Here is a 20,483-nt window from a genome sequence, read left to right as displayed (position 1 = left end):
TTCTGTGGTGGAGCTGGGGAGGCATATATATATATATATATATATATATATATATATATATATATGTATGTATGTATGTATAAACACAGCACATAGGCAGGAGGAAAGGTATGTGGTTGGTAAGGCAGATTTCAAGCCCAGCTGTGTATCAGAACCACCAGGGGAGCATTTTGAGAAATTCCCAGGCTCTACCCAACTTCCGAATCAGTCTCCCAGGGTGGTGCCCAGTCTGTGTATTTTTAGAATGCTCTAAAGGGGTTCTCTAAAGCAAAGTTGGAAGCCGCCACATTGAGGCGGGGTGCAGAACTTCACAGCGGGTAGGAAGAAGTAAGCTAAGCGGATGTAAGAGAGAGGAAAATGGAGCAAGGAAAACAGGAGATTGGAAAGGATGCAGGATTTAAGCTGCTGGGGTGCTGGGACCCGGTCCTTGGCCTGCTCACTGTATCCCCCCGCCAGCCCCACCCTCCACGGCCACACACATTTCACACGTGCCCAGATTCCTGCTCATCACACTTGTGAGTTTTCATTTACTTGTATCTCATGAGGCTGCTGAGTGCTAAGTGGGATTTATTGAGCAAGGCTGGACTTGGTCCATCCTTGATCTCCAGGGAACGGAGGCCAGTGGGCATTTTGTGAAAAGGAGGGGACCAAAGGGCCAAGCAGTCAGATGTGCTGGGCTGTGCCAGGGACCGCTGAGCCCTGTGGGTGGAGGATATCTAGTAGGTTGCGTTTTTAAGCCTCAGTTGCCTCATCTGTAAAATGGTGACTAACACTAACACCTGCTTCCCAGGGCTGTTGTCAGGACTGAAAGAAATAAGGTTCATGCCAGGTGTGTGTTGTGGACAGCCCCTGAAGATAAGTGATTCTAACCAGCCTGGGCTTGATTGAGCTGCTGGAATGAGGGGGAGCCAGCCCGGCTAAAGAAGGCCCTTGCTCAGTGTCTGAGCTTGTGTGTGGTGGGAATACTTCTTGGGAGAGCTGTCTTTGCCTGCCTCGGAAGGAGACCTCACTTGGAGCTGCTCAAGCAGGTGGGCGAGGGCAGGACGGGTCCCAAGCAAGGGACAGAGCCCCCAGTTTCTTGTTGAGGTGGGGCTGGAGCTATGTCAGCCAAGCTGCAGACATCCCCTGCCCCAGGGCCTCCCTTCCCATCGTGGGGTAGGGGTTAGAGGCTCTCTACCTGGCATGCTCTGTGCCAGCAGCCCCTCCTTCCTCTCAACTTCCCTCCTGGCTACAGACTTCTGGGTCTGCCCCGCTCAGGCCTTTATCTTTCATCCAAACAGCTCCTGAGAGGTCTCCTCCAGGAAGTCTTCCTAGACTCACTGGAGGAAGGGGAGCAAATTATGTCCATCCCAGGTGATGTCAAGATGTAAAGTCCCCAGGATTTCTAGGTCATGCAGCAGTGTTCTCCTCTCCACTAATTCTGGGATCACCTCCTTAGGGTGTGCATGGTGGCCCCTCTCTCCTTGGATTAGTCAGTGTCCCTTTATTCCCCCCTGCCGGAGGGCAGCACTGACGGTTTGCAGAGCCCAGCACAGCTCCCCTGTAGCTGGGTGCATCAGGAAGGCGCTGTGATGATGTCATGTGGCCTCCAGCCTCCCGCCTGGCTGCCAGTGGGAAGGATCTGTCTGTTCTGGCACAGGGGCCTGCTCCATATGGAGGGCCAGGAACAGGCCATTGCAGTCACTCGGGGCGTTCCTTGTACTGCTGCACGTCTCCCTTTCCCCATGGAGATTCGGGTGTACCCCGGTGCAGCCCAGGGAGAGTGGGCAGACGTGGACTTGAGTAAAGCTCCCCAGCTGTCTGGGAGGCCCGAAGAAGCCTCTGCAGAGGTTGGCCTGCTGCCATGATGAGTGGTTCTCCTCTGAGCCCCCATCTAGTTTGCAACTCCGTCGCAGACATGCCTTTGTGAGTCTCGGTTAAGAGAGCTGGTGTGTCTGTACGTTGAGGTGTGGTCTGGGAGTCTGGGGAGGCTTCTAGGGTAGGGCCCTCCGGGGGCTGCTGTGTGGGGTGAGGTAGAGCAGCCAATCTGGGAGGAGAAATGGAATGCTGGCTTCTTAAAAGCGAGGGGGACTTGGTTCAGGGCAGACAGTTGGCCTCTGTAGACACTCAGGAATCTTCCCTCAGATCCCGTGGCCAGTGTGGTCATTGTCAGGAGTGGACACCCAGGAGGGTCAGATGTGAGAGTGAAAAAGCACCTCTGAACTTGACCTGTGGCCGTAGACTCCAGCGAGGTCTGAATCCCTGTTTGAGGTGCCCACTGTGCTGGAAACCAGACTCGTATTGGGCACATGGCTTGCCAGCCCCAGGAGGCTTATTATGTCCATAGATGTCCCTGATGATGAGCAGCGCTGGCCAGCTAGTGCCTGATGGTAGCCAGAGTTGTGAGGGTGATTTCTGAAGATAGAAAATACTGTGGAGGGTCATTCGTTTCCACATATTGATTGAATGCCCGCCCTGTGCCAGGTCCTTTCCTGAACATTCCAGGTACAGCAGTGAACAGGACAAGGACATTATCTGGGCTGCCCATGTGGGGCTTCCATTCTGTCGAGGGAGCCCATCAGTAAGTTAAGCAAAGGCATGACTGCTGGTGTGATAGGTCCCACGAAGACAGATAAAGCTGTGTTAAAGGGGATAGGTGACCCAGGAAGGCTTCTCTGACACGGTGGCATTTGAGCAGAGGCTCGAGTAGCCTACGCTGGACTTGTGGCTCCCTGAGCCAGCAACTTAGAACGTCTGATTTGGAAGCACCTGCGAATCATCTTGCTGAGGAGCAAGCTGAGGCCCAGCGAGGTTAAGATGAGAATTCATGAGCTAATGACATGATACAAAAGAGTGACAAACTATAACTGGCCAGTACTCTCTGCTCTCAACCTTATGCCTCTCCCCAGACCAGCTGACCCTCTGCCTTTTCGTCCCATAATGTCTTTTATCACCCTCTTGAGGCTCGCACTTTAAAAGATTGGTACTTCCAAATTGCGTTCGTTAACAATAGTAGATTTATCTTCTCATTTGTGGCTGGTGTGTGGGGGGTTGGGGAGCAGGAACACATCTGTAACTGCCCGTCAGCCCCCCAGGCACGGCCTCGCCGCTGGGAGCTGGTTATGCTCCTGTCTCGGCAGAGATGCGGCCCGGTTTGGGTAACGACAGGCTCTTGCTTCCTTTCACGGTGGGATTTCTATCCATCCTTCTGAAATAGCAGAGTTTCTTGAAGGACGCCTATTGGTACTCTTTGGATTCCATCTGGATCTTTCAGGCCCTCCCCACCTGGTTTGGGGGGCCAAGCGCCTTTGAGTGGGCAAGGGGGACACTGCCAGAGCCGAACTCAGAGGCCCCGGAGCTTATTTTAGGGAGAGAAACCCGCAGTTAAGTCAGATCACAAATCCAGCCATGACCCACCCTCTCCCAAGGACCGGGATGAGCCTTAATTGGCTGATAGTTTTCATCTAGAAGCAGGCGTCTTGCATGAATATGAAAGGAGCTTCTGGTGAAGTAAGACTTCATTAATCAGCCTGCTAGGAGCCTGGCTTCCCAGTATGATGGGGGCTGGGTAATTTGATGCCTCCTGTTCTGCTCTGAGCTTCTAAAGGAAAGGCACTAGATTTTCATCTCTTTGCTAAGTATTGAGAGAAAGTAGTATCTTTTGTATGTGTTTTGTTTGTTTTTAACTGTTGTGGTGTCTGGCACATGGGTACTCATTTGTTCTTACTTAATCTATACAGAAACGCTACAAAATGAATGGGATTATTCCCACTTTAGCAGATGAGGGAAGTGAGGCTCAGAAAGCTAGTGAACTAGCTCAAGGTCACATAGTACTGAGGAGCTGTGCTGGGTGCAAAGCCAGGTCGTTGGCTTCAGAGCAATGCGTGGAACCTTGCATCTTAACTTTGACCTCTTGCCTCCTCTCAGCCACTTTTGGGGCTGCTGTTAATATGGAAATACTCTACACTCCTGACTTCCATTTCTTTCTTTTCTCTGCTGCATTTGTTCCCCCAGGAAAGCAAAACAGATGATGCCAGAATTTCAGATTTTTTAAAGTGTATTATTATGAAATAGAACACATTTAAAAGTAAACAAAACAAATGTGAGGTTCAGTGATTTTTCTCCTTCAGGTTTTTTTTTTTTTTAAATGATTTAAATGATTATTTTACACTGTCAGTGAAATCCCAACAAAATCAACTTTATCCTTGCCTTTCTGTGCCAGGGTCTTTAATAAATATGTGTCTGGGTTTCCACTGACAACTCGGATGTACTTCAAACATGAGGGCTTGTGCACACAAATGAGAAATATACCCAGGATACCTCACAGTACGAAAGAGTGTTTGGAAGGTGGGAGAAGGCCAAATCATTCTCCAATAAAAGTGGGCTAAGACATAATTAGGGGCTTGGGTGCTGCCTCAAAAACTAATAGTGCATTCCAACCTTCTGTAAGGAAAGTGTTGTGAACGGGCATGGCGGTGAGCGTCATGTGTTTTGCCTAGAACACCTTGCTGCCCTTGCCATCAGTAAGACCCCTTCTGGGACAGGAGTTAGGCTTATCCCTTGTTGAGTACCTGCTCCGAGCCTTGCTTCCTGTTAGGTACTTAGCAAGCATTACGTTTTGATCCTTTAGAACGCCCCCTACAGTGCAGGTCTGGCCACCCTGTTACCAGACGGGGAAACAAGCCCACAGAGGTCAGGTGGCCTTCAAGGCACACTGAACTTGCCCGTGTGCTGTAGCAGTCCCTTCTGCTTGTCTATCCCAGACTGAACACTCTGGGGACAGAAGGCAGGGATACCTTTATCGTTGGAGCCTGGTGCAGTGCCTAGCATTTGGTAGGTTCTAAGTAGTATTATTGAACGGATGGAGGCGAGGTAACTTGTTCACACAGGTACAGTGGTGAGCCCATTAGATTCTAGAACTCCCAGTCTCTACGACTGCTGCCCTGCAGGTCAGAAGTGGGGTCTGATTCCAGCTCTTTGGTTAATAAGCTGGGTGAATGCAAAATGACATATGTGCCAGCTTATCTGTATTGCAACATTATAGCAAAAGATTGGAAGTAACTCAAATACTCATCAAATAAGGGGCTGGTTAAGAAAAACGATGGCACATCCACACGGAACACAATGCAAATAAGAAACAAGGACGGTTTTTTGCATACTGTATATTACACGAACTTCATGAAAAAAGGCAAGGCAAAGATCAATGTATAATATGTTAATTTGGTATAAAAGAGAGAAAAATAAGATTCTTCTTTTTTTTTGGCTGTGTGTTGGGTCTTCGCCGCTGTGCGCGGGCTTTCTCTAGTTGCAGTGAGCGGGGGCTACTCTTCCTTGCAGTGCGCAGGCTTCTCATTGCGGTGGCTTCTCTTGTTGCAGAGCAGGGGCTCTAAGGCGCGTGGGCTTCAGTAGTTGTGGCACGCAGGCTCAGTAGTTGTGGCGCACGGGCTTAGTTGCTCCGTGGCATGTAGGATCTTCCCGGACCAGGGCTCGAACCCGTGTCCCCTGCATTGGCAGGCGGATTCTTAACCACTGCGCCACCAGGGAAGCCCGAAAAATAAGATTCTGAATTTGTTTGTGTATGTATAAACAAACTCTGGAAGGATTTTTAATGGGTGGAATAGTTACTGGAGAGGACGAGAAGGAGAATTAACTGTATATGTTGAGAATGATTGTGTTACTTATTCAAAAAATTAAAAAGAAAGTAACAGAAGTGGCTTTGGACTAGCTAGTCTATGTATCTGGGCTTCAGTCTCCCCATCTGTAGTGAGGTGATTGGATTAGATCAAGGCTTCATGTGGATGGCATGGTGTATATATTGTGTATCTCTGGTTTTCATGGGCTTTTCCAGGAGCTGCTGACCCTGTCCTAGGATGGTCTGCGGACCCTTCTTTCGTTGGTGGCCTGGACTTGGATCAGCTCAGGCTGCTGGAGAAAGACTGGGGTGATGCAGAGAGCCAGGGGCCTTCTGCAGAGGGGTCGGGCCCAGTTCCTGTCCCCATTCCTGGGACTTTATCCTCTGAACACCCTGCCCTGATGTGACTCAGTTGGTTCTTCCCCTAAATGAAGGATTACAGAGAAGAGAGTCTGTTCCGGAGCATTCTGGCAAAGTGCTCCAGTTTAATAGGAAGAAAGAAAAATGGCAGCATGTTTTCCCAGGTTATTTTTAATGCTTTTCAGTTCAGCAAACATTTATTGTGAGCTAAGTGCAAGGCGGTATGGGGGAATCAGCTGCATAACACCTCCTCTCTGCTCTCTGGGGTGCCAAGTTTTGGGTACGAAACTTGCTCGTAAAATTCCTCCCTGTACCCTCCAGGACAGCACGGTTTACCTCGTCCAGTCCCACAGAGATTTGTGGGATCGGTAGGGATTCTTCTCTCCATTTTACAGATGAGGAAATTAAGTCTCAGTGAAGTCCTGCCCAAAGCCACACAGTTCCTAAGTGGTAAAGGCTGGAACCAAACCACATTTTCTGACTACTTCTCATGCACCCAAACGCTCATAAGCAAAACCTTCTGCCACAGGATATTCCCCAGGGGTGTAGCCGAGGGCCGTTTCTACTGGGAAACATTGGGTGAGCACAGTCCTGAGTAAAGCTCCTTTTTTCCTCTAAGGACAGGCAAGAGAAATCTCAGGCTTATGGTCAGGTCTTGGGTCTTACCCCCTTTGCTGTGGTCCAAACAATTCTGACTTCCACTGCTTGTGAAACCCATCACCCTGCCACCAGTTAGGTGCAGAATGTCCCATGGGTGTGCACGAGTGCGTGTGACAGACAGCGCCTTCTTCCCACCCCTTTCTCACTCCACCACTTCCTTTCCTTCCCTTCCACAAATTCCGTTGCCACCACCTGTCATCCTAGCTGTTCCCCCAAAAGGACCAAGCATGTTCCCTGCTCAGGGTCTTTGCCCTGGCTGTGCCCTCTGCCCTCTTCACTTGGCTTCAAGTCCCCACTGAAAGCTCAGCTTGGATCGGCCTTCCCTGGTACGCTTTGTAAAGTCCTCTCTCGTCATGATCTCTTTTCTTTCCCCTTTTTCCCTTTGTAGCAATTATATAGGTTGTATATAGACATATACACTTACTGGCTTATTATCTCACTCCTCCACTAGATTGTAAACCCGTGGGCTAGGCACCCAGTTTTGGTCTCTGCTGTTTGGTCACTGCCTAGCACAGGTGCCCAGCATCTGACAGATACTCTGTTGATATTGTTGAATGAGTAAATCGGGCCTGTGGCCTAAACACATAATGCTTCTTTAAAGAGGAAAGAATCAATCATAGCGTTTTAAGAGGTGAAAAGACCCGAGGCTCATCTCTTATGCAGGACTTCATCATACAGTATTATTAATTCATTTAATAGTTGTTCAGTGCTGTTTATATGTACGGTTCTTAGCAGATGGTCACTGAGCAGTCTCCAGTGCGTATGCTTACTGGGACAGGGGGATCACTGATTTTCTTAGAACAGCCCATTCTTTCGTGGGATAGCTGTAAAGATTTGCTGTAAAGATTTAAGCACCGTCTTATGTTTTACGTTGGGCCGAAAACTACCTATTTGTAATTCCTGCACACTGATCTTAGCTCTTGGGCTGCTGGAGAGCACAGAATAAATGTACTTTTATTTGCATACGACTCTCCTTCAAATAGTTGGAGAGAGAGAGCTATCATGAGTCACCGCCACCTCTGGCCTAAACATTACTAGTTCCTTCCATTGTTCTTCTAGTGTCACGGTTTTCAGAAGCCTTCCCACCCTTGTCACCCTCTTCAAGTTTGTTCTGCTTCAGGTGTTGGAGTTTCTGGTTTGGTCCCATCAGAGCAGAGTGTTCTGGGACGGCCTTGTCTGTGTTGGCCACCTTGGCGGGGACCTCCTTTATGAGCTTCTGATGAAGACTAAAATCTCTAGGCTTTTTTTTTTTTTACATCGTCTCTATTTATCTAGCCCCTCGCTGACTCTTCAAGAATCATGAAGGTTTTTGTTTTGTCTTCGTTTTTAGCATTTTAAGATTAAAGCAGCTGTAAATCTGTGAACAGCAATGAATTCAACCTGTACTATATTTTAAAAAACAGTAAATATACGTAAAGCTCTATCACCAAGATGTAGGTGAAGAGGGTGGAACTATGGAAGTAATGAAAAACCCACAGAGCCTTTAAGTTTCTCCTTTCTGCCCTCTCTTTGACTGCCTGTGTCCTTTTCCCAGTGTCCATCTGTCCCCCCCGCCCTCCGTGTTCCATCCCTCTCCCCTCCTTCCAGCAGCCCCTCGCCTCCGCTTCCTTCCTTGCTCTCCTTCCATTGCCTCCTGTTTCCCCCCTTCTAGCTAGTAGCATATGGAACTAACAGTACTCCTTAGCATTTCCTGCACTTGCATCACCAATACTTTTACCATAAGCACTTAATTTCCAGACGAAGGCAGGCTGCACATGTCACATTTCTCTAAGGGAGGAAGAGATTAAATTCCTTCGTACGTGTGACCCTCGGCTAATTTGTTTTGCGGTCTTGGAGAGAAAAAACTTTCAGTCCCCAGCTTTAGGTTCTTTTGCATGATTGGTTCCCTTTTGGGCCCACATCAGCGGTTTCCGATTGGTGGTTGGACACGAGGGCTTCAGTGCCACGGTGTTCGCTCGGCTTCTGTCATTGCTAATGTGGCTGTCATTTTGGTAGAGGTGGCAGGGAAGGAGGCCAAGGTCGAGGGTTTCTTCTCTGAGTCCACTTAGCCCTCCCTGGCCTCTTCTGCCCTGCCAGCCCTCCTGGGGTACATGGAGAGGCAGGCAGGGGTCGGGGAGGAGGGCTGGGTTCAGGCCTGGGGCTCTTTTCCTAACAGCTGTTTTCTTTCTCCTACTCCGTTTCCCCTTGCTTCAAGGAGTTCACCATGGAGAGGCCTGTGTCTTTGGGGTGCGGGCCCTAAGTTAAGAGGATTAAGAAATGGCCCAAGGTCTGGTTCCATAAAGGGCTAACTGTGTGACCTTGGGTGAGTCACGGTGTTGGTTTCCACCTGGTTTGTTAGTCGCCTGAGGAGCTGGACTGGATCCAGTGGTTCCCTAGAGTTACGGTGAGGGATCCTTTAGTTCCCTGAAGCACTTTTCTAAAGCCGACTGGAAATTTGGCAGGGGCCCATACGAGGGCTGTGGGGAGTGTCTCAGCCCGAGTCTGAAGGCATGGTGTCTTCTTAGATGGGCTGTGCTGTTCGCCTGGGCTGGGTAGGGGCTATGAACCGCTGGCCTGTGGATCTCTGTGTGGTGAAGCTGAGGAAACGAATTAACTTCTGTTTTGCAGACCATTCTTCCACTTGGTCCCTGGCGAGTGGGTAGCTGTCACCACCCACACCAGACCCACGGCAGAGACCCTGGGCTGTGTCCTCTTTTCAGACCCTGCTGACTCGAGGACTCTGGTGGGATTTCCACAAGTGGTCCCAGCCCAGCTGGGCTCAAATCCCTGAAATTGATTTCAGGAACCCAAATTAGCCACATCAGTGCAGCTGGGACAGGGGGCCCAGGAAGCCATTTTTGTATCGTTTTGTTGATTTGCCCGCGGGTGGAGTTAGTGGAGTGCTTTGCTTCCAAAAGTGAGTAAGGGGTCAGAGCCATTGCCTTCCCCCGCTCCATCCTTTCCTCTTGAGTGACCTGGTCCAGTTTGACCACTTAGCCAGCCCCTCTGGGCAGGGCACCAGCAGGGGACACCAAGACCTCAGACCATAGCAAGGCTGTGTTTGGAGGGGAGACCACAGGACGAAAGACTGCCAGGCATCCTGTGACCGAGCCATGGTTCTCTGAGGGCCCTGGTAGGTGGACAGGGACGGTTTCCAGGGGGTGGGATCCAGTTGTCTGTGGATTCAATGAGGTGATGCCTGGGGAAGCACTTCGTAAACTGTAACGTGGGGAAGAAATGCCAGGTGGTGTCACTGTGTTTGCTGCCAATCAGGGAGGCTGGCAGAGGGGTGAGGCAGGGACAAACTTGAACAGAGGCACAGGGTTTTAGTCAGGGGACATTGATGGTCGAGGGGCTGGGAATTCTCCCCTGGATTTGGCACTTGACTCCCTTGGCCATTAGAGGCTTCTGGACAAGGAGTGATGGGCCATGACGTGGCATGATCAAAACAGCATTTTGGGAAGGTTGCCCAGGATGTACCCCCTCTGCTCTCTGGGCCTTCCTCTTCACTCTCCTCAGGGCTCTTCAGTCGCATGGGGCCAGTGCTGTGGCTCTTGGATCATCATGGATGGTGTGGTTTTTTATGAACCCCAGGATTGCACAGCAGGCAGTAGGACCCCATGTGTTGAGATACCTGCTCCAAGCTGTCCTGTAAGGTGGCAGGCATCAGATGGGGCAATGCCAGACTCCAACATTCGGAACCCAAAACCTTGAGCCCTGGGGGCTGTTTTTATGATCCTGGTGTGTTTTAAGAGACTACATGATTGATTTTCGCATTTCAGTAATTATCCGGGATAATTGCCCGGCAGCCCAGATTTCCTTTTTGGCGTCCCTCAACGCGATGAATCCTGGGCTCTTCTGGCCCATAAAATCTCCCACCTCCTTTTGGGGAACAATGATTGAGTTTGGATGTGGGGCAGGACTAAAAGTGGGTGGACCCACAGAACTTTGAAACTAGAAGGGATCTCGTGTCTGTCTGTCCAGTGTGCGGATTCGGGGACTGTAGAAGCCCAGAGAGTGTGGATGTGACTCCCCCCCCGGGGGCACATCGCAAGTTAGTGGCAAAGTGGGCCCAGAGTCCAGGTCATCAGACTGCCTGACGAACATCCTTTGCACCAAACCTCCGTGCTTCTTGTCCCTCTTCCTTCCCCTGGTCACCATTCAAACACTGCCTGCTGGGACTGCACCTTCCCTGGGCTCTGCTTCCAACTCCTGCTTCTCACGCCTTCCAGTACCCGCTGAAGGTAGCAAGGGACACAGCCAGTTAGAAGATGCAGCCTGCTAGATATTCGCTTGATCATGTCATTCACCAGTTCCAAAACCCTCATCTCTCTCTGTCCCCACTGCACTATCACCCCCACACCCCCCCCACCACACCACACACACACACACACACACACACACACACACACACACACACACACACACACACACACACACACACACACACACACACACACACACACACACACACACACACACACACACGGTAAAGTCAGACCCAGCTTGACTCCTCCCCACTTCCTTTCCCGCAGACGGCATTCCGGGCCTATTTTCTCCGTCTCTCAGAATTGTTCACCTGCTGTTAAGTCAGGCAGGGCTAGGGCAGGGCTGAGCAATCAGGGAAGGCTTCCTGCAGGAGATGGAACTGACAAGGCCTTGAAGTGGAGTAGAATCTAGACTGGCTGGAAGAGAGGAGTGAGGTTCAAGGGGAGGAAAGCAAAGGCATAACATTTGCTTTCCAGCTCTGCCAGGCTTCACTAGCAAAGCAGGTCCATCTGATAAGCCCAAAGCCCAGCTCCTATACCAGTTGTGCCAGTCCTGGGGTTACTGCCCTGAGTCTGTTCTTCTGGCCGGAGAAGCATCTGCAGTGGCACCAGCTCCTCTGTCTTTGGCGAGGCAGAAACCAAGTCCTCCCCAAGCTTGGGGCAGGAGGTAGGAAGCAGGTTCCAGGCCGCGAGGGAGCCAGTCACAGGGTTTATGTTAATGTGGGCCCTCCCCCAGCCGGCGCTTAGCCTATTACCCAGGCCCTGCCGACAGCTTAATTACCGCCGCAGCGAGCCTCGGCCTGCCTTCCATGGTTCCCTAAAATAATAAGGATGGCGTCACCGACTTCCCGCGCCATGTGCTCCCACCCGTGCCTTCAGAGCTCTATTGTAGGAAACAAACAAAATCCAGAGACTCAGATGCTTTTTTCTTAGAGAGATTTTTTTGTTTTTGTTTGTTTGTTTTAAAGTAAGGTGAGACTCTGCCCCTTAGTTAAGATTTTAAAAGATCTTTAAGAGGTATGGAGACCTGAGTCTTAGCTACCACTGAGGCTGCAGAACAGCCTCCTATTAGCAGAAACACGAAAGCTACGTGGTTGATTCCCCGGTCTTCCACTGGGGACTGATTTCCGATCAGAGCAGCGGCGTGGTGTGGCAGGAGAATCACGCAGCTTGGGGTTCCTGGGCTCTTGGCCAACTCTGGACCTTGCTTCTTCCTCTAGAAAAAGAGAGCTAAACTAGACCAGCATTTTGCAAACTGTGGGTCACATTTTTTTAAAAAATTATTTTTTAACGTAATAGAAAAGAGTACTTGTAACAGGGTAAGTTTTGTTTCAGTGTGTATGCCTATACACACACAAAAACGTTTGCTGAGCCAAGGTGTTAATGTATTTTTTATTGTGGGTTGTGGTCAGAAAGCCACTGACCTAGATGATCCTGAAGGCCTTTCTAAGCTTTCGAAATGTCCAGCTTTTCCCCCAGAGCCTGACTTTTCCCCCATGGAACCCGACTGGTTTTTGCATCTTTTGCCACACTGACTGTTAAGCAGAACTAGAGATTTTAGGGACAGAACCACAAGCGTCTATCACTGCTATCGATCACCTCTGAGAAGAAGCCCATTTCCCCTCAGCCTCGGTGTCTCAAACAGTTGGTCTTCGAGCTAGAAACGGGATCTGCAACAGGGGATGGCCCATTTAAAAGCTGACCTATTTAAAACCCATGAGCACCAAAAAAACACGGGGTCAATCTGATTTAAGTCTTCTGTTGGAAGCCTGGGACCTGAAAACTAAATTGGTCAGGGACTGACAAGGTTGAAACCAAAGCTACAAATATTTATTACATTCTTGTTTGGTGAAAGAAAAGATCAGGCTTCGAGTTTCGTGGGACAAACTAAACAAAACAAGGTGTAGGTATAAAATCCAGCAGGGGGTGTCTTCTGGGCACAGCATCTTAGCCGTCCAGAACGTGGAGAGGCTTCTGTTCCACGAGGAAGCCTTGAGGGCAGCAGGGGTGACTCAGAGCTGCGGGCCTGCCTTGATTCCCATTCTTGTGCCTTGACTCAATCCGCAGGCCGTGGATTGGGGAATAGGCAGGTGGCTTTTTCCAAGCTGGGGATGCTCTCTAAGTGCATTGTTTCACCTAATCCAACCCTAAGTGGTGGGCACTATTGTCATTGGAGGAAACGAGCTCAGGAGAGGTGAGATGATGAGCTTGCAGTGGGGAATTTGAACTCGAGCCAGGTGCGTCCGACTCCGGAGCCTGCCTTCTGCCCACCTGTCCACATTGCCTCAGGAAGTGCTGGAAAAATAAAGAGCAGCGCCCTCTCGAGCTTCCTTCTCTCTGGTTCTGGCCTTCAGAGGGCTCTGCTTTAGGCCCAAGCTGTCCATTTAAATCAGGGCCAACTTCATGGACATGTGACCTGTGTGGTCACACAGGCTCCATGCGTAGAAGGTCCCTCCCTGCTCTTGGGTTTAATGCGCTCCTGTCACTGTCTGGGAATTCTTAACAATTTTTGAGCAAGGGGTCTCCCGTTTTCATTTTACACTGGCCGTTGCAAATTATCTGGCCGGCCCTGGCTTTGCTCTAATGCATCCCCTTTCTTGGTCTTTCTGGGTCCCTCCTGCCTGTCCTTAGTGTGCCCAGCCTCTCGGGGTAGAGGCGTGCGAAGCATGCACCCTGTTCCCAGCCTCGGGCCTGCTACGTGGCACAGTGGACTATAGTTGTTTACCAGGGGTCTGTCTCCTCCTAGCCCGCCACCACACCTCTTGCTGGCAGGGACCCCCAGCTGTGGCTCTCCGTCACCTCCGTGTCCCCTCAGCTGCTCAGATGGACAGTGTCACAGGAGCTTGCTGGGTGGAGAGAGGGGTTTCTTACGGGCAAGAGACCTGAGTGCAGACCCTTGGGTCGGGTCAAGAAGAGGGTGCACCACTGACCTACCTCCTCTTGGGGCTTGTGTTTACCTGGGGGGACACGAAACACACGAGAACATGTTGTTGTTATTGTTTATAATGAGGGAGGGCTCGTTCAACGTGTATCGGACTGGTTGCACTGTGTCCCGATGCTTTGTCTCCCTCTGCATGCCCCCGCACCTAGTGCTGTGGCTGGCACGATAAACAGGAACATTTGTTAAGCAGTTGCTCTGGTGTCCGCTCCCTGCTAGGCTGATTACGGAGAAGGACAGTTCCTGACCTCTAGGAGGATCGGATGCTTAATACACGATTAAATGATTCATGCGGCAGCTGCCCTCGGTGCCCCAGGATGCTCAGAGCTGGGTGCAGAAGGCTTCCTGGGGAGGTGGGCTTAACTAGATCTGTAGGCGAGTGTGAGAGGTGGGCAGGGGGCGATGAGATTGGAGGAAGTGGGGAGACGTCGAGAGTGGAAGGCCTCCTTGGGTCAGTTTAGGACCTTGAATTTTTTCCCAGAGGCAGCGGGAAGCCAGGAATGTTTTCTAGGCCAGAGTTTGCACTTTATAGGTTAAACAGATATCATCCTCCCCTTTCTTCGAGGCAGAGCCTGAGACCTCGGGGATCGAGTCAGAGTCATTCAGCCAGCCAGGCCTTGGCCTCCGGGTGGGGGCCTCTTCCCAGTAGTCCAGCATTCCCACTGTTACATGGACCCCATTTGGAAGCAGAAGCAGACTTAGAGTGACTTAGATGACCGTGACCAGGACTGCAGTGCCGGCAGTAGAGAGGAATGGTCAAATGTGAGAGATCTGTAAAGACAAGATTTCACAGTTTTGAAACAAGCAACGGGTTGTTCCTTAGAGTAATAATGTGTTCGTGTTTATCACAGACAGTTCAACTCCCCTTGGTGAGAAATGACTGCTGCGTCCTTGCTTTGGGGACAAGTTTTTCAGGAAATGCCGGAGCCGCGCAGTCTGATTTCCTGGGAACCTCAGTACCTCCCCACTACTGTCTCTGGGGGGGATGGGGGGTGGGCGCTGAGTATGAATATGCAGACACCTCTTGGGTGTTAACGCTGGAGGAATGAAGCAAAGGATCCTGTGGAGGGTTTTTGGGGTGATTGAAAAGTTCCCGATACAAGCAGAGTAATTCCAGTTTTGGGTTCTGGAGAGAGTAACCGCATTCGGATATTTTTAAACGGCCAGTGGAGTTGGGAGAGAGTCTAAACCCAAAGTACAAATTTTCAGTTTAATTTTAACTTTGCACTTAGCTCACACCCATGGTTTGGCGGGGAGAATGGGCCTCACTTTTTTTTTTTCTTTTTTAAGCAGAATACACCCTGGATGTAAAAGGGATGTTCTCTTCACATGGAAGGGTTTGCAGCAGCAGCAGCAGCGAGCAGAGATGGGAGGAAGCGGGCTGGAATTGCAGCAGGGTTTCAAAGTCAGTTTAAGGAAGGTTGGGGTGGGTTTGACGTTTTGAAACACGTTAGCCTGCCCTGGAGCTGTAAGAAAGCGTGGGCTTGTGTGGAAGCCGGTGGAACAGGGGGTGGATGGAATACCCTCCACAGGTCAGCTCTCGGGCTGGAGTTTTTGTTTTTTCCTGTTTGGTGCGTTACGGACACTTACTTCACAGGCTGCTTACTTGCCATACCCGATGTGACTCATCACCTCACAGAGAGGCAGTGGGTTTCCCCCGATGTGGTTTGGCCTCTCTGGTGTAAGCCTCAGCCCACCCCTCCCCTCTTTGATCTCTCCCCAAACTGGGCTGAAACCCCGCCAGGAAGGAAATGCAGAAACCATGGGGATCCCGGAGGCCCCACAGACCTGGAGCAGCCACCTGGACTTCCAGACACCACAGGCCTTCCCTCCCGAGCGATGGGAAGCAGCCTCTTTCTCCGTGGGGAGGAGCAGGGTCTCAGGCCCCCGGGCCCCTCTCCAGATCCTCCCCCACTGACTGCAGTGTCATTGGAACGGGGGCTGGGTTAAGTTTTGTGCTTTGGTTACCGAGGAAGTGTAACCAGGGTGGGACCGCTGGGAGTGGCCCCCACTCGCCGGTGGAACAGTTAGAAGAGGGGCCGAAGGGGGTGTAGGTGCCGTCAGGGTAGCTTGTAGGATCAGTTGGGGGTCTGTAAGAGCCTGTGCCCTGCACTTGGGAATAGCAGGGAAACCCTCCTTATCTTGCGGCAACACTGACCATCGGGGTCCATTAGATACCCTCTTATGCCCATTCCTGGGGCTTTAGGATCTGTGGTTCAGATGTGGCTGTGAAATGGGAGAATACCCCAGGAACAGCCCGTGGAGCGACTGTGAGGATTAAACGAGACGGTGCCTTTGAAGAGTGTGCCTGCTAAGGGCTCTGGAAAGAGCCCATGATTGTTGTTAATAAAAGCATTAGTAGTGGTGGCTTGCATATTGTCCCCGAGAGGAATGGCCACCAGTTTGGGCATGGTGCTGGGAGCTGGAACCTTGGGTCTGTCTGTAGAATTCCCAGGCAGCATTGTGCCTCTCCGGGACAGAGGCTGACTTCCAGGAGGAATTCCCTTGACTCCACAGCACCATCTCCCCCTGTTACTGAGGGCTCCTCCTTGGCTGATGGCCGTAAGAGGAGAAGCCCTTGACCCATCTAGAAAAACCACATGTCTGAGATCTTTGAGGGTGGACTGGAAGCCCTTCTCATTTTTGTCTTTCTTTGGTGGAGCTTAAACAATTCCCAGGGCCTTCCAAGGAAAGGAGTGACTGGAGGAGCCACTCCAGTGGCTGTGTGACCCCAGCAGTAACTGCAAACGAAGGGGAGGTGACTCTCCCTCCCCCGGGAAAGTTGATCTCCCTCCACTGCTCCCCTAAGGCCTGGTTTCCTGGCTCTACACTGATTTCCTGCCCTAGGGCAGAAGGCCTTATGGGATTTATTCCCAGGCACACTTGCAGTGACCTTGAGAAAGGTGGCTTGACCTGGACATCCCCTCCCCTGGGGACTGAGAGAGTGGGAAAGAACTTAACTACCCCCATCCCAGATCCAAGGGAAAGGTGGGCCCTGGCGCTGGTGCTTGAGCCGAGAGCTTGCTAGCTCTGGGTGAGAGCTGCCTCGCCTGGCTTTGCCCCTCCTGGCAAATTGCTGTAGTCCTAGACTGAGCAGGCTCGCTCTCTCCACCAGGGAAGAAGAAGGCAGGGCAACTATTGGGTGCTGTGGCCCAGACATGCCCCGAGCGCTCCTGGTCTGACCACTGGCAAGGGTGGACTGAGGAGCCCTGCTGTGGATCTGTTCCCCCGGGTTGGCCCGGGGATGCCCGAGTAGGAGGACCACTGAGACAGACGGTCATCCTGGGCCGTGCAGGAAGAAGCTGGGCAAATGGGCCTGCTGAGAGGCAGGGAGCAGCCCTGGACAGGGACTGCTTAGAATATGCCTGTCTGCTTATCTAGGAGGAGAAAAGCCTGCTCCCTGCCTCTCAGCAGGAAATGACAACGCAGGGCTGCTATGGAGAAGGACGGGCCTGTACCGAGTGACCCATGGGTGAGAAATCCGAACCTGTGGGTGGAAGTCCCAGGGAGGCATCATATCCAGGTGAAGTCAGTACATGTTTCCTGGAGGCTGCAGGGAGGGGGCACGTGGAGATGCTGTGTCAAGCGCCAGGTGCAGCCAGGAGGGATCACCTTTAAGGTGCCTGCCAGCCCTGGAAGGCCAGGGAGCAGCCCTCTATCAGCTCAGGACAGGAGTGGATAACCCTGGGCATCTCTCTGGAGGGCCAGGCAGCCTGGCGTCCCTTGCTGACTCCCCTGGGTCATTTCAGGCCTGAGACCTGAGGACTCTTCCTCAGCCTGTCTCCCTACCATCTGCGCTGGAACCTGCAGCCAGGTCTGCCTTTTAACAACACAATGAGACGGTAGCTCTTTATCAGCTCTTTCTATCTCATTTGAAATAAGGATTTAGGGCCCAAATTTTGAGTAAGAAGAGAAGAGAGGGGAATCTAAGAACTCTAATAGGGCAAAACCACCTCCAGGGAGTTGGCGGGGGCAGGCAGGGCCACAGAGGTGCCTCCAAAGACTAACTCTTGGACTTTGCCAACCTCAGCATTTCTATATGGGTCCATCCTGGGTTTGTGGATATCCATTCTCTCCTTCCACATCTGCTCCCAGGACCCTGAAGAGCAAAGTCTAGAGCCGTGATATTCCATATGGTAATTTACGTGTGTCTCTTTACACTTATATTGATTAAAACTAAATAAAATTTGGGACTCTCTGGCAGTCCAGTGGTTAAGACTCTGCGCTTCCACTGGTTTGACCCCTGGTTGGGGAACTAAGATCCCACGTGCTGTGCGGTGTGGCCAAAAAAAGAAACCAACTAAATAAAATGTAGAACTTAGTTCCTCAGCCTCACCTCGGCGGCCACATGTGGCTAGTGGCTCTTCTCTTAGTTGGGTTTCCATCGTCGCAGGAAGTTCTGTTGGTTCTGGTGGACAGCGCTGGTCTAGAGGATGGAGAGTTGGAGGGGTCCCTGGTCTGTGACCCTTACAGTGGGGCCAAGTGGTGAATGCCAGGCCGGATGGGCAGGCTCTGACCGTGGTGGCAGGGGCAGGTACGAGTGCAAGCAGACGGGGACGTCCTGGGAGCCGTCCACGGACACATGGAGGTGAAAGGCCCGTGGGGGGCTGAGGAGGCGAAGTCGTAGGTAGCTGGCCTCAGTAAGACGGTCAGGCGGGGCCGTGGTGGGCGCTGGGAGAGGGGCTCTGATGGAATGGCAAGGCCGAGAGGTTGCCAACAGTGTTATGGCTGGTACCGTGGGGAGCTGGGGGCTGAGGTGTGGCGGTAGGGTTGGAACGAGACACCGCCCCCAGCCTTGCCGACAGCAGCGGGGCTTATTGCGTTTGTCTTCTCCAGTCCAGCCAAGGCTCCTGTCCGGAGGGGCCCCCTGGTTCTGCAGCTCCGTTCACCACAGCGCTCCCCTAGGTCCCCCCAGCATTGGTAAAGGCAGAAAGAGCAGGGTGGGCGCTGGTGCTGCGATGCTTCCTGGCCTGCCTCCTGCCCTCCCCCTACCCCGGCCTCGGCCCCGATTTCTCGCCCAGTTGGTTCACGCCCTCCTTCCCTTTCCAGGTGAAAGAGCTTGTCCTGGACAACTGTCGGTCAAATGAAGGCAAAATCGAAGGCCTCACAGATGAATTTGAAGAACTGGAGTTCTTGAGTACAATCAACGTAGGCCTCACCTCAGTCGCAAACTTACCAAAGTTAAACAAACTTAAGAAGGTAAATAGAGTGGAGGAGCGTGTGTGCTGGGGAGCCCGGGCTGGGGAGGAGGGAAGGGTCATTGTTCCACATTGAGGGAGCGTCACTGAAGGGGGGAGGCCAGGTGCGAGCCCGCCTGCCAGGTCCTTCCTTAGCCAACTCCCTTCCTGGCCTGTCTGCGGGGAGCCGGCCGCCTGAGCCCAGAGCCTTCATTTTAAAAGCCGTTTCTGCTTTTTCTCTCCCTGCCTCTTTAGCTTGAACTAAGCGATAACAGAATCTCAGGGGGCCTGGAAGTATTGGCAGAAAAGTGTCCGAACCTCACGCATCTAAATTTAAGTGGCAACAAAATTAAAGACCTCAGCACAATAGAGCCACTGGTGAGTCACTGGGGTCCTCCCCTCTCCACCGGGGTGGGAGGGATTGATATCAGGGAATACTACTTTTGCATTTGTACAACATGCTTTTTTGTTTTTACTCTAATTGTGTGCCATGAGATAGAGTCGGGGCTCCTACTTCTGGTCCGTCCGTAGAGAAACTGAGGCCTAGAGAAGTTAAAGAGCTTGACCAGGGTCGCACAGTTAGAATGGGCATCAGGGTGAAGGATGCTGCAGGACCCAGGTCTCAATTTCTGGTCTAGTGCTTTTCTTCTTATAGTTTCTGCTCAGCTTTGGAAACCCGAGCTGTCATTTCTTTAGGCTTAGAGCATGGCTTGTGCCCTTCACTGGGGAGAGAGGAGCCATCCGGGAATTAAGCTGACCCTGGAGGTGGTCACCTGCTTTCTCCTTGGGTCACTGGCCAGAGGCTAGCACCTCTGAACCGTGGGAGGTGGGTTGGTCCTGACACAGGCCCCCTGGGATGACAGAGAGCCGTGTGGCACGGGAGCCCCATGCAGGCCTTCCCCTGTGGGGCGTAGAGAAGAGGGACCCTGGTCACCAGTCCTGGGTGTGATGGTGACCAGGGACTCGGAGATCTGGGCCGCATTTCCTCCTCCGCTGGTCCACATAGAGCTGAGCACACCCCAAACCTCACGATTCACTAGCCAGAAAGGGGCAGGTCATGGTTCATGGTTAGAATAACAGTTTCTACATTACCCAGATCTGAATGACTGTATTCCCTTGACTTCAAGGAAGTCAACTGTAAGATGTATCACTGATTCATGATAGCTTTTTTGAAATGTAGAAATAACTACCGCATTAAATTAACACTTACTGTAAATACATACGTGTAAATACATACGTAAGGATTACTTCCTAAGCCATGCACCTTAGAATCAGGGAAAGGCCATGGGGCTATTTGGCCAAGTGTGCCACGTCTCCCTTTTCTGGGTATATAGAGCGGCAGTTGGGGCATCTCTCAGTTTGTGTTCTTGTCCAAAACGCGTTCCTTGCCCTTCGTGGATGCTTGAAGGGCAGGTTGATGGGCCAGCGTGGCAGAACGGGAAGCTGGCATTTCTCCTCCCAACTCAGACTTTACCTGCTCATCTGTGGCC

The 20,483-nt window shown here is 51.6% G+C and overlaps 1 protein-coding gene across 1 annotated transcript in view; it reads left to right on the top strand.

The window, feature by feature from the left end:
* The window catches only part of ANP32A (acidic nuclear phosphoprotein 32 family member A), a 39,694-nt gene that overhangs the window by 12,525 nt on the left and 6,686 nt on the right, over nucleotides 1-20,483 (top strand). Inside the window, exons 2-3 of the mRNA XM_082649017.1 lie at nucleotides 18,866-19,015; nucleotides 19,249-19,371. Coding sequence (XP_082505143.1) covers nucleotides 18,866-19,015; nucleotides 19,249-19,371 — 273 coding nt within the window. The remainder of the gene's footprint in view (nucleotides 1-18,865; nucleotides 19,016-19,248; nucleotides 19,372-20,483) is intronic.

This window comes from Grampus griseus (assembly GCF_964374135.1).
Source record: "Grampus griseus genome assembly, chromosome: 2".
Classification (NCBI taxonomy): Eukaryota; Metazoa; Chordata; class Mammalia; order Artiodactyla; family Delphinidae; genus Grampus; species Grampus griseus.
This window is presented reverse-complemented; position numbering and strand designations above follow the sequence as displayed.